The sequence below is a fragment of the Anguilla rostrata genome, chromosome 5, assembly GCF_018555375.3.
Source record: "Anguilla rostrata isolate EN2019 chromosome 5, ASM1855537v3, whole genome shotgun sequence".
In the NCBI taxonomy this organism is placed as follows: domain Eukaryota; kingdom Metazoa; phylum Chordata; class Actinopteri; order Anguilliformes; family Anguillidae; genus Anguilla; species Anguilla rostrata.
The window spans coordinates 260170-273507 of NC_057937.1; the positions used below are offsets into that span (position 1 = coordinate 260170).

Here is a 13338-nt window from a genome sequence, read left to right on the forward strand (position 1 = left end):
CCCATCATCACAGTAATGCTACCCTACCCATTATCACAGTAATGCTACCCTACCCATTATCACAGTAATGCTACCCTATAATATGCATGCGTTACCCTGGTCCCAAAGTGCCATAGATCGCTGCAATAGCATCATACAGGCTGCCAACGAGATGCTGGTGAAATGCCTGATGGGAGTTTTATTACAGCTCAAGTGGGAAAGCCGGCTTGGCTGAGCATTACAGAACTGTAAAAACCTGCTTGTAAACGAAGCGAGCTGTACTCAGTACATACGGCTTCAACAATAAACCCAGGAAAGGAAATGACACATGCATTTAAGAAAGTGAAGTGAATCTTTTCTTTAAAACCCGATAATGTGACCATACAGAGCCTGCCTGTAGCTTCTACCCTCGACACCGGAAGGGTTCTCAGAGTCCGGGGCAAAGTCCAGAGACTGCAGGTCATGCGCTCTCAGTGATCCCTGAGAAGGAGCCGTGCTGAGACAGGTACACACTGCACCCGCGTTTCTGTGTTCTAAAGTTCAAACGCAGGTGAGGCAGCGTTCCATCTGCCTTTTCCTGCTCGTTCGTCTCGGCGGTTCTGACTGGCTCCAGGGTCACACAGCTGCTCTTCTGAGTGGTTAAACTGAAGTCAGAGAGTGCGACAAGTAACCCATGGCTGATGGGAAGTGAAGTCCATCACAAAAGGTTTTTAAATGTTTTTACCCTTGCTATGGACTTCACATCCCATGAGAACCTCATTTGCTTGCGACACTGAGACTGTATTAAAAATACATAAGGAAGTCCGCACGGAGGAAATCCTCCTGCAGTGTTAGGGGGTGGATACGGGGCGTTTGCATGGCAGGGGAAACCACAATGCCAGAACCCCCCCCCCCCCTCCTGCACGGGACCCTCTGCCCCATTATTCACTGGCCTTCCAGACCCCCCCCCAGTCTGCACCCCCACCTCACTGCCCCAGAGTCGGGCTCCTGCCCCGTCAGACTCCTGGGATTAGAACCCCACGGGGCTTTCACCAACGCGTGCCCCGAATGGGCCCATCCTGCCCCACCTCCCTGCGCCCATCCTGCCCCACCTCCCTGCGCCCATCCTGCCCCACCTCCCTGCGCCCATCCTGCCACACCTCCCTGCGCCCATCCTGCCACCACTCCCTCGATCCTGCCCACCTCCCTGCGCCCATCCTGCCCCACCTCCCTGCGCCCATCCTGCCACACCTCCCTGCGGTCCATTATTACTGCATACCACAGAAACTGAGCTACGTCAGCCAGACTACCAGCCCCCACAGCAACTAAGACACAAGGAAAGGGGTCACTCACTTACCTTAGTGCTGACTGTCAGCTCAGGGCTCCCCAACATCAGAGCCTTCTTGCGGTGTCGAACACCAGCTCTGCACTCTCCTCACGGATTGGCCAGAATTCAGGGAAAGCGGGCCTTCCAGCTCATTAGAACCAATCAGGGCAGCGTCTGCTTACAACAGAAAACAGGAAACATCTTGTGAACCTCATGCTGTAATGGTGTGAGTCTCAGGTGAACTGCAAACAAATTGAATGGAAAACATTGCAAATCCCGCAGTTTGTAGCTCGAGTCTGACAGTGAGAGCCATTTATTGAATTTTATACATTTAACACATTGTACATACATAACTGAACCTTCCCTGAAAGCCATTTTGAACCTTGTGCCCGCAGCCATGGAAACAGCACAGGTGCTTCACAGGGAGTGTTGGGTATGGAAACAGCACAGGCGCTTCACAGGGAGTGTTGGGTATGGAAACAGCACAGGCGCTTCACAGGGAGTGTTGGGTATGGAAACAGCACAGGCGCTTCACAGGGAGTGTTGGGTATAACTGCATGCATATACGTCCCTGAGGCTGTAGCACCCTGCAGCAGGGGCAGACAGTCCAGCCCATCAGTGCCAGAGACATTTGGGTTTTTATTACCTCTCAGCTGGAAGGCACCGCTCGATCGATTATTAAGAGTCTGAACATGAATACTGAATGAAGGTCAAAGGCTGAGTACCTCCAGCACATGGTCACCTGTGTTCATTAAGCCTAATTAATCCCCCAAAACAACCTCCCGACCTGCATCGAGGCTACCAAGCTGATCGATGTTGAATCGTGACGTGACCACTTTTCATTTCTGCCCCACTAACTGGCATCATTATCAACCTCCACGGCTGACATCGATCAGACGTCTGACTGACATCAGAATGTTTGGCGGGATCAGGATGAAGCCGCAGGGGTAGCAAGGCTAAAGGTACAGGCTGAATCCAAACGTTCGTACAGGACTACAGACCTCACTCGTTGTCATGGATATGACCGCTAGTAAATGTAACAAAAAAATTTTTTTTTGTCTGCAATATACATTTAGGTTATATGAATTTTTGTTGTTTGAGTGTTAATCACTGTGACCCTAAATCCTGAATGGAAATACTCCTGCACCCCCAGCTGAACCCTGCAGCACCGACACGCCTGGTCAGGACGCAGTGGAGGGGTTGAGCCGGGCGGGCCGGGCCTGGGGTTCAGGCAGGCGCGGGGGGGGGTTGAGCGGGGCAGGGGCGGGTTCAGGCAGGACACGGGGTGGGGGGGTTTGAGCGGGGCAGGGGCGGTTCAGGCAGGACGGGGGTTTGAGCGGGCAGGCAGGACACGGGGTGGGGGGGGTTTGAGCGGGCAGGGGCGGGTTCAGGCAGGACACGGGGTGGGGGGGGGTTTGAGCGGGGCAGGGGCGGGTTCAGGCAGGACACGGGTGGGGGGGGGGTTTGAGCGGGCAGGGCGGGTTCAGGCAGGACACGGGGGGGGGGGGGTTTGAGCGGGCAGGGGCGGGTTCAGGCAGGATGCAGGGTGGGGGGGGTTTGGGGGGAGCGGGTTCAGGCAGGAGCGGGGGGGGGTTTGAGCGGGCAGGGCGGGTTAGGCAGGGGGGGTTTGAGCGGGCAGGGGCGGGTTCAGGCAGGATGCGGGGGGGGGGCGCGAGCACTGATTTAACCGGCAGCAGTTCTGAGGCACAGAAGCCGACACATGCGACTACACGCGCTCTTTATCGGCCCGATGAAAGCCTCACCCTAACATGATTTTCACTTAAAAGAGGAGCAGTTCAAAAATGAGAGGCCATTTCCTCCTCCTGTTCTGTTCCCAGGCAGGGGCTGGGGGGGCCGGGGGGGCTGGGAGGGGGGATATCAGACTGAAAGTGCACTCAAACAGAAAGGCTCGCACAGCGAGTCCCTGTTCCCTCCAATTTCAGCTCCACCACCATGAATATTTAATGCAGCCCTTCAAAGACACAAGGAGAGACTGGGGATCTGCTTCTGCATCAGAACACGCTGCTTTACTGGGGGGGGGGGGGGGTCCGTGCTTCTGTCTCTTTTTAAGACACAATGCTGCATACGACAGAATCTTTAACCCCTTTCCCATTATCACTTTCCTCTAGCTCTAAATGGGATTCCTCCTCCACTTACAGGACAATAAATCCTTCCCTCATCATGATTAATTATTTCACTTTAAATGGAATGTCCCTCCTTATATCTTTCTGCCCTCTCTTGACAAACATGCCAGATAATCCTCTAAATGGAATTTTACAGATCTTTCAAAAAAATTTTTTTTTTTTTTTTAAAGTTATGTTATAAACCTTGTAAATGGACACACAAACTTAACAGTCAGGATCAAGGGGTGGACACCTAGTATAACACAACCCACAATACTAAAGATGTCAGTCATTTGTGTTCTTGAGCTGATTTTCTGCAGGACATTCTGCACAGTGGCTCCTGTGCTTCCTGAAGGGGCGGTCTGATCCAGCATAGCTGTGTTCAGCAGGAGCGATCGGCTGTGTAATGTATTATTAATTCAGTGAGGATGCATGTACTTCAGCAGGGCGTGGACACCCACAGCACTAAGAATGCTTTCCTGAGTCTGGCCCACGTCCCAAAGGCACAGCAAGCAGGCGGAATACACAGCGCTCTCTCCACAATGAAGGGGGCGGGCGGGGGACATGGGCTGACCCCATCGGGGTGTCCACTGCACCCCGTCCCGTATCGCCCTGGGGCATCAAGGGATTCATTCACCAAGCCCCCCCCCACCGTGCCCAGACACGCTGGCAGCCAATTCGGGCAGGCTGAACCCACAGAGAGCAGAGCCAATCAATAATGCATCCCCATAATGCAGCCATTCCACAGACTGCTTCCGGATATCCCTGCCAACTCCCAGCCCAGGAGCGAGGGAGGGAGGGAATGAGGAAGGGACGGAGGTGTGGGAGAAGAGCAGGATGCAGAAATGGAGAAAGGAAGAGGGAGGAAATGTAGAAAATTGAGTGAGGGAGAGGATGGATGAGTGGAAGGGAGGGGTTATGGAAAAAAGAACACAGAACAGTGTAAAATAGACCCATAACAGAGTGTGTGTGCGTGTGTGTGTGAGAGTGTGTGTGTAGAATGGCTGTGAGAGTCTGAAGTCCTCCCTTTCTGAATAAGCAGAATCCAATCAGCTTCTCCACTTGGCTCCGGAAATGTTAAGTGTCTCACAATGCACTCTGGGAAGGGGAGGTGGGCCAGATGACCTCAAACTCACCAAGGTCACCAAAATAAAGGCCTGAGCAAGCCCCGCCTCCGTGTGCCCCGCCTCCGTATGCCCCGCCTCCGTATGCCCCGCCTCCGTGTGCCCCACCTCTCTATGCCCCGCCTCCGTTACCGCCTGTGCCACCTCCGGTGCCGCCAAGTGCCCCGCTCGTGTGCCGCCTCCGTAGCCTCTCCGTATACCCGCCGCCGATGTCCCTCCGTGGCCCCATCCTACCGCCTCAAGTGCCGCCTCCGTTGCCGCCTCTATGCCGCCTCGCTGTGCGCCGCTCAGTGCCCCGCCTCCGTGTTGGGCAAGGGAGCTTACATGTTCACTGACGAACACGTTAATCAACTACAGAGATATTAGCACTCAAGTGTTAATATGTAGCCACAACACCATCAATATAGAGTTACAGAACAAACCATCTCACCATTGGCCAATAAAACCAGCTTTATCAAACTGTTCCACTGACTTACAGTATTTTCTAGGCTACTGGCAGGGCATATACTGCCTGCCATGGGATCAGTATCAACCCAAATTTATTTAATATAACTAAATCTCATCAGATATTGTAAGAATCTAAAAAAATTCATATAGTGATCTTCAAAACACTTAAGCTACAGCAATACAGTATCGGCTAATGACCTGGCGAGGCTCAAACTCCAGTCGCCATGTTGCGGTGGTTGCGCTAAACACTGTAAAATTTAGCATCAAACATAACAGAACTTACAGATTTACACTGGGGAATTCAAACAGGCACTGTAAATTTGTGGAACTGTGAGAAAGCGAAATGACACGATATACCAGGTAGCTCTATTCTACACCAGTACAACACACAAGCTAAATCAACACACGTGTTATAGCACTCAGTGGAGGACCCGCAAAGTTGAAATTCGGAAGCTCATTAAAACAGGGAATAGACGGTCACACCAAACAAGACAATAAGTACAGATTACATAAAAGTATTGCGCATCATAATACACATGAACACCCGCGCGTTCCGAGGGAAGAGACCGGAATACGAGAATTTATCAGCCGTAGGCATAGTTATGGCCGTAAAATCAACTAATCAAATGCTTCGCATTCACGTACCAGGACAACCCTTCATGGCGTCTCTTCCATTCTCAAAAACGCTCGCGCACAGGTGATATCAATTGTAAACCTGCTTGCTTACGTCACACGGCAATCCCTGCGCAAGCCCCCTTAATTACAACCTACTTGCGATACAAGTGACTTTTATACTTCATCACCTTTCCCACGGAAATTAATAATAGTCCATAATTGTTAATAATAGTCAATCATATGCAAAGCATCAGTCCACCAGTCAATATAAAAAACAGCAAGCACGCAGTGGCGTACACTTTTGTGATTCATCGTAGAGCCCCGCTGATGCCAAATACACCTGAAACTGCCCTCTGGGTGCTGAATGTAACATTCCCAGTGAATTCTCAAAACCAAATTCATCCCACTACAAAGCAGAAGTCGAGATTTTTATTTATTAAAAAAAACAAAAACGCACTTTCTCGCCATAAATATGGGATGAAATCATCACCGCAACAATCGCATTACTGAGAAGCCGCGTTATCACTGCAGTAAAGTCACCGTTAACAGCCGTTAGAGGCCGTCAGTGTATTGGGAATAGCGTCAGCTTAGCGGAAAACCTCAAGTCCACCCTCACCCCTACCCCCCACCCCCCAAAAAAATATTCGAATATATTTTTGATTCTGAGGGAGGCACTTCAGAATAATGTATTTAACAGTAAACAGGGAGGAGAAACATCCAAGAGGGGATATTTAGGCTCCCTCACAGCTGCACTGCATGAAAAATGTAAAACCTTCCTAAAATAACGGCATAAATGAGTGATGATGAGCGGGACTGTCTGCTATTCGGCTCGTTCCCCTGCTGGACGCGGCTACGGCGTCTCCAGAGAGGCGCTTCACAGAACGGCCCAAATCACACGCGCTATCCACACAACCCAGAGGCATGAAGCAGACCGCACTCTGCTGTGTCTGCATGTCACACAACCCAGAGGCACGAAGCAGACCGCACTCTGCTGTGTCTGCATGTCACACAACCCAGAGGCACGAAGCAGACCGCACTCTGCTGTGTCTGCATGTCACACAACCCAGAGGCACGAAGCAGACCGCACTCTGCTGTGTCTGCATGTCACACAACCCAGAGGCACGGAGCAGACCGCACTCTGCTGTGTCTGCATGTCACACAACCCAGAGGCACGAAGCAGACCGCACTCTGCTGCGTCTGCATGTCACACAACCCAGAGGCACGAAGCAGACCGCACTCTGCTGCGTCTGCATGTCACACAACCCAGAGGCACGAAGCAGACCGCACTCTGCTGCGTCTGCATGTCACACAACCCAGAGGCACGAAGCAGACCGCACTCTGCTGTGTCTGCATGTCACACAACCCAGAGGCACGAAGCAGACCGCACTCTGCTGTGTCTGCATGTCACACAACCCAGAGGCACGAAGCAGACCGCACTCTGCTGTGTCTGCATGTCACACAACCCAAAGGCACGAAGCAGACCGCACTCTGCTGTGTCTGCATGTCACACAACCCAAAGGCACGAAGCAGACCGCACTCTGCTGTGTCTGCATGTCACACAACCCAGAGGCACGAAGCAGACCGCACTCTGCTGTGTCTGCATGTCACACAACCAGGAGGCACGAAGCAGACCGCACTCTGCTGTGTCTGCATGTCACACAACCCAGAGGCACGAAGCAGACCGCACTCTGCTGTGTCTGCATGTCACACAACCCAGAGGCACGGAGCAGACCGCACTCTGCTGTGTCTGCATGTCACACAACCCAGAGGCACGGAGCAGACCGCACTCTGCTGTGTCTGCATGTCACACAACCCAGAGGCACGAAGCAGACCGCACTCTGCTGTGTCTGCATGTCACACAACCCAGAGGCACGAAGCAGACCGCACTCTGCTGTGTCTGCATGTCACACAACCCAGAGGCACGAAGCAGACCGCACTCTGCTGCGTCTGCATGTTTTCAGATGACAAAAGCAGACTTCAGGATGCACCGGATAATTCCTAATGGGTGCTGTTGTTAGCGTAAGCAACTTTACAATAAGCAACCAATAACACCTCCCCCCTTTCTTAATAACCACAAAGGAAGCTGTGCAAATGTGTTGACTGTAGTATCACCCAAATAGCCGGGCAGAGTTTGGGTCAGTGCTGATGTCACACACTAACATCCCACATGCCGAATCAAGCCCATCTGGTACCGAGGTGTTACGTTTGTTTGGTGAATCCTCCCACTGCACTGAGTGATAAAGATAAACTGACACACATCATCCTTTCGTAACTGGTAAATGAGTGATAAAGATAAACTGACACACATCATCCTTTCGTAACTGGTAAATGAGTGATAAAGATAAACTGACACACATCATCCTTTCATAACTGGTAAATGAGTGATAAAGATAAACTGACACACATCATCCTTTCATAACTGGTAAATGAGTGATAAAGATAAACTGACACACATCATCCTTTCATAACTAGTAAATGAGTGATAAAGCTAACACACATCATCCTTGCATAAGTGTCACATGAATAAGCAGCCATGACATTCAGCGCTGGGTGAATGAGTGACTGGGTGAATGAGTGATGCTGGGTGAATGAGTGACTCTGGGTGAATGAGTGATAATGGGTGAATGAGTGACTCTGGGTGAATGAGTGATAATGGGTGAATGAGTGATGCTGGGTGAATGAGTGACTGGGTGAATGAGTGATAATGGGTGAATGAGTGATGCTGGGTGAATGAGTGATGCTGGGTGAATGAGTGATGCTGGGTGAATGAGTGACTCTGGGTGAATGAGTGATAATGAGTGAATGAGTGATGCTGGGTGAATGAGTGACCTCAGCGTGCTCACGCAGAGCCATTACAGGGGCATCCTCCAGCTGAGCAGCAGCATGGATCTGCATTCACACGCTCCCTGAGGAGAAGCATGTGCCTGCAGCAGACACACAGAGGTCAGAGGTCAGGGTGGTTTCCTACACAGATTAGGTTAGGGTTCCTGGTGCACATGGAAAGCACAGTTCAAGGTACATATTTTGTTTTACACATTATCAAATTCCTTGTATTTTCAGATGTTACTCTCCCAGGTTTATCAAAGCAGGGCACTCACTACACAGATAATGGGAACATAATCGGGTCCACAGATTTTTACATTTTTAATCAGCTAAATACACCAATAAAAACATTGAGAGTATTAGAAGGGCCACAGCTAAATACACCAATAAAAACATTGAGAGTATTAGAAGGGCCACAGCTATGATTTTGCAGGCTCAGGACAACATGCACTAAGAAACCTGTCCGTCGAACCCACACACCTGTAAACCTGTCTGTCTAACACACACACACACACACACCTGTAAACCTGTCTGTCTAACACACACACACCTGTAAACCTGTCTGTCTAACACACATACCTGTAAACCTGTCTGTCTAACACACACACCTGTAAACCTGTCTGTCTAACACACATACAGCATGCTCCTGTAAACCTGTCCACTTTGTGTTTTTCCCCTGTCATACCTTCCCTGTTTTGCTTACCTGGATCATCACTGCAAATGCAAATGAAAGATTCAGTCCTGGACTGTGCTTGTTTGTGTGCAGATGCTGATGAAGGTCTGACTGAAGGCAGCACAGTCTCGTGCCACGCCATTCCCCAACAGCCAGTAAACAGACCCCAGCGTGGGCAGAACGCTTCCCACAAAGCCCCAGGCACCACGGCTTAAGCACTACTTTAGAGCAGCAAGGCGTACTCACCCATAGGGATCATGCAAAGCCCTCATTGTCTGTCTCTGAGTGTATGCTAATGGATGCATGCACGCCCAGAGTAATTATAAAAAGATTTTTTTTATGTGATTGTTATCGCTGATTATTGCGGTGCATTTTTTTCTAATTGCCATCTTTGTTTTTGTAATATAATCAGAACATTGCTATGTAATTGTTATGGAAGTATTGTATTTCATAATGTATGAACAGATTGCTTGTGGGCTATGAAATACAATAGTTTAAAAGGGCGAATCTGAAGAAGAATGCGCACTACATCAGACTGAGAGATCGCTTGCTTCCCCACTTCACGTGCCGTAAGCAGGCTTGTTTGTACATCCAACAGTTATTCCACATCGATCTAATAGTAAATGTGCAAGCGGACCGCGTCTCTGCAACATGTTATTATCAATCAACCAAAAAACTGCCCTACAATATGAATTATAAAGGGCCTAATTCGGGCCATGTGGTGAGACGCAATTTGGCGAAGCCAACGGCGCGTGAGCTGAAGCGCACAATTTAATGTGGTTGTCCTGCTACGTCCTACATTCATGCATTTATTGTAATGAACGATTTGCCAAATATCCACTACGCAATCCTAATGATAGGAAACTATTCAAAGTATAACGTCATGTGATAGACAATTTCATTATGAGTGTGTTCATTTTAGTTGCAGCCAATTCGTGTAGCTAATTCGTTGCCAAATGTTCCGACCAATATAAACAGAACGCAGCATCAAACTAAGACTGCTAGGCGTACTGATTTATTACACCTTACAGGTGAAATGTTATTTATTTGTGTGTAGATATGCCACGTCTGGAATTTAGCTATACATTAAATTATAGCTTTATATCTGGTGATGCAAAAATAAACTCTAATAAAAATACATAATCAATTGAATGTATCATGTCTGTCTTCTTCTGATTGCCCTAATTTGTTTTGGAAGTTAATCTTCAGTCGGGATCAAGATATATAAACAACCCACAAGATCGAAAAGCCTCCGTCTCCGCCGATATTTGGCTGTAAACTGCCAGTTCCCAAATTTGATGGAGGGTGCGCTGTCCTACCTGGCTTTGAATCGCGCACGCAGGGGAAAGTTCGGCTGACATTAATAAGCACAGAAATGCAGAACTCACCTCGTGCAGTCTATCGAAGGACGCTGTTATTCGCAATCCAAGTATGATGGTGAAATAGATGGAGAGATTATTGGAAAATCTCAAATGTACCTCTAGTCCAAGGGTGCTGTCAGTAAAATCTTCCTCTTTAGCGTCTCTAATCTCTACTAAGCTCAGCCTGCCTCTCTCTCCTCGCCCCCCTCCCTCTTAGACGGACTTACGGGCATCTCACCCTCTCTCTTTCCTCATCCTTGACAATTTCTCTTTCTCAATTTCTCGTTATCTCCCCCTCTTTTTCTTTCACTTCCTCTTTATAAGTAAACAATTTGTCCAGTCTTGTTGAATTAACACACCTAATACATATTGTAAAAAATTTTTTTTTTTAAAACGGACGACAACATAAATAAACATTTACGCAATAAAAATACTGAACAATCCTCCCTTACAGTGAATCGGCGAATAAATGGGTAGGTCAATGTCGCCACCTGCTGGCATACTCGGGTAACGCCCCGTAACTTTTGTCGCGGGCGCCGTACTATGCCAGCCACCCGGTTAAATTGAGGGCTAGTGTACTGCACGCGCAGATGCTAAGCATTTACAGCGTCAAAACAAATATTCTCCTATTCCTTGAGTCAAGTCGGCAGCTAACGGCTTAGATCCCTGTAATTTGATATAAAGTACAAAACATGGAAAAAAGTGTTCTTTATGGCTGTTCATTTAAAAACACATGTCTTGGAGATTTTCGTACGTGTGTAGGAACCTTATTTATGGTAAGATAATGGATATTTGAGGGATATGGTAAAGGTCATAAAAACATCACTGTGATATCATTTCTGCACTTTAAATAAGCATCTTTAAATGAGTTGAGATGGGCCTCTCCGCTTCACTGCAAAGTGCTTTGATATCATGAAATGCACAATGTAAATGAGATTAATCATTTATGGCATTCAGGGTAATGTTGTAAGTAACATTTTTAGATAATCTATTAAAAAAAAGCCCTCACCTCCTACACAGTAGCTTTGGAAGCGTTCTGATGAAAATAATTTTATCTGCGCATAGTGGATTGGCACTTCATGCGTTAAGGTGAATGCCAGGGGCTCAGGAATCCGGTCTGGTTTCTGGTTTGGATGATTCCCTGACACCTCTGCATGCATCAGGGTGGAAAGAAGGAAATACACCGCTTGAATTGTAAGGGTGTCCTGAGAAATTTTCTGTGACGCCAAAACTATTTTTTTTTGCAGTTTACAGAGGGAAAGGGGTGCCCTCCTCTCCGGGTGCCGAAAGTAGAGCATTCCAAGCTATCTTGCTATTAATTGTTTCTTTATTCTTAAATATGAATATTTAAAATGAATTTAGGAAATCCATTCCGAATGAAGAATGTCTTTTCATTCATGCATCGTTGAGAAAAGAACGCATACTTTCGAGTTTTGCCGAATACACAATTTTGTCCATCATGACATTCCGTACAGTGTAAAATCTTCTACTTCCGGAGTCGGAGAAAAGGTCACAAGCTCCCACGCTGTCAGAAGAAACGCTTAACATTCGAATTTCGTGTTATAAAAATATACTTTCAGCTCCAATTCAGAGATGTTAAAGATTGAAGGATTGGGCCCCAAAATGGACCCAGAGGAGATGAAGCGAAAGATGCGAGAAGACGTGATCTCATCGCTGCGGAACTTTTTAATTTATGTTGCCCTTCTCAGAGTCAGTAGGTATCCTACCTGGATGGCTAATTTCAGACCACATTAGCCGGCTGCATCGATTCTGTTGTTCCGACTGTTCCAGCGGTCACGGGTTTTTAACGCACGGTTTAGTGTGAGCTAATGTCTGAAGGGTGTGCCGAGGTGTCGCGTTGTAGCTACATAGCTACAACTATCGTTTGCTAGTCAGAATAAGGTCCTGACTCATATTAAACCGACGGGATAGGTGGCTGTAACTACATTGTGCAGCTGCGGTTACTTATCTGGGTCTACCGACAACGTATCTTAACACAGTATTTTGGAATGTCGCCACGCTAAGCTACTCACGACTAGAAATGAATAACCAGCTACCCGAGAGGCTGTTGTGACATTGCAGTTATATTTCCCAAAACGTTTTCACGAGGAGCGCAGAAGTCTTACATCGGGGCCAATAAATTGCCCTTCTTTACAAAAACGGAAACGTAGGGAGCAGAAAAAAACATCTAAGACTAGCAGTTTGGCTATTCCAGTTAAGTATAAGTGCAACAGCACACGTATAAAATGGTTATTGTTATCTTGAAATATAAAATATAATTTATGATACCAAGTTTGCGTAAAAAACCGTAGATGGTGTAACAAGCTGACGTGACCAATAAGACTAAATGTCCAGCATCCTCATTTATCTTATTGCGTGTAGTGGCTGAAACATCCTGATTATTGCGCAGACAGAAATGCACCCATGAGGGACTGTGCATAATGAAACATAATACATTTCCCAGTATCATTATAACAGTAGTGATTAATTATTATTATTATTATATACAGATAACAGATTTTTATTTTGTAGGGGTAAGATACGGCATGTCTGGATGACATTGTTTCTACTTGTCCTTGTAGCACCTTACGTTCTTAAGAAGCTGGACAGCATATGAAGTGGACACAACCCCCAAGCCCCTACGCCCCCAATTCCTGGGAGACGATCAGGAACCGGAAGCTGGAGATTTCAAAAGCATCACTGATCCAGAAATTCAGAAGTCTGACCAGCAGACGCGTTTAAGATAAAAGCAGCTTCCAGTGAACTATGTGGTGTACAGTAGCCTAATATGTTTGTTTTGCCTTTTTTATTATATTAAACACAAGCTAATGAACGTATTTTGGTGTGATTCATTATCGCAAACCGGCTCAGAATTCCAGTTCTATCA

At 47.7% G+C, this 13338-nt stretch overlaps 2 protein-coding genes across 6 annotated transcripts in view; one reads left to right on the forward strand and one right to left on the reverse strand.

Annotated features, from left to right (window-relative positions):
- The window catches only part of LOC135254385 (FERM and PDZ domain-containing protein 1), a 34115-nt gene extending 21552 nt beyond the window's left edge, over positions 1-12563 (reverse strand). The window contains exons 1-2 of one of the 5 annotated variants that reach the window (XM_064334470.1): positions 12179-12563; positions 1316-1459 (exon numbers count right to left, since the gene is read on the reverse strand). The gene's annotated coding sequence lies outside the window, so the exon portion shown is untranslated. Of the gene's footprint in view, positions 1-1315; positions 1460-1634; positions 2404-5624; positions 6143-10409; positions 10452-10478; positions 10667-12178 lie in introns of those variants that run through there. The other 4 variants (XM_064334468.1, XM_064334471.1, XM_064334469.1 and 1 more) reach the window with 4 other exon arrangements.
- On the forward strand, positions 11930-13288 carry tomm5 (translocase of outer mitochondrial membrane 5 homolog (yeast)). Its single transcript, XM_064334486.1, has 2 exons — positions 11930-12165; positions 13034-13288. The coding sequence occupies exons 1-2, from the start codon at positions 12045-12047 to the stop codon at positions 13066-13068; spliced, it is 156 nt and encodes a 51-aa protein (XP_064190556.1). The 5' UTR covers positions 11930-12044; the 3' UTR covers positions 13069-13288.
- The last annotated feature ends 50 nt before the right edge of the window (positions 13289-13338 follow it).

What these genes read in the sequence shown, in the direction of transcription:
- tomm5 (XM_064334486.1), top strand. Translation starts at nt 12,045, where the DNA reads ATGTTAAAGATTGAAGGATTGGGCCCCAAAATGGACCCAGAGGAGATG. An exon ending in TGTTGCCCTTCTCAGAGTCA is followed by an intron (nt 12,166 to 13,033) that starts GTAGGTATCCTA and finishes TTGTCCTTGTAG; the next exon opens with CACCTTACGTTCTTAAGAAG.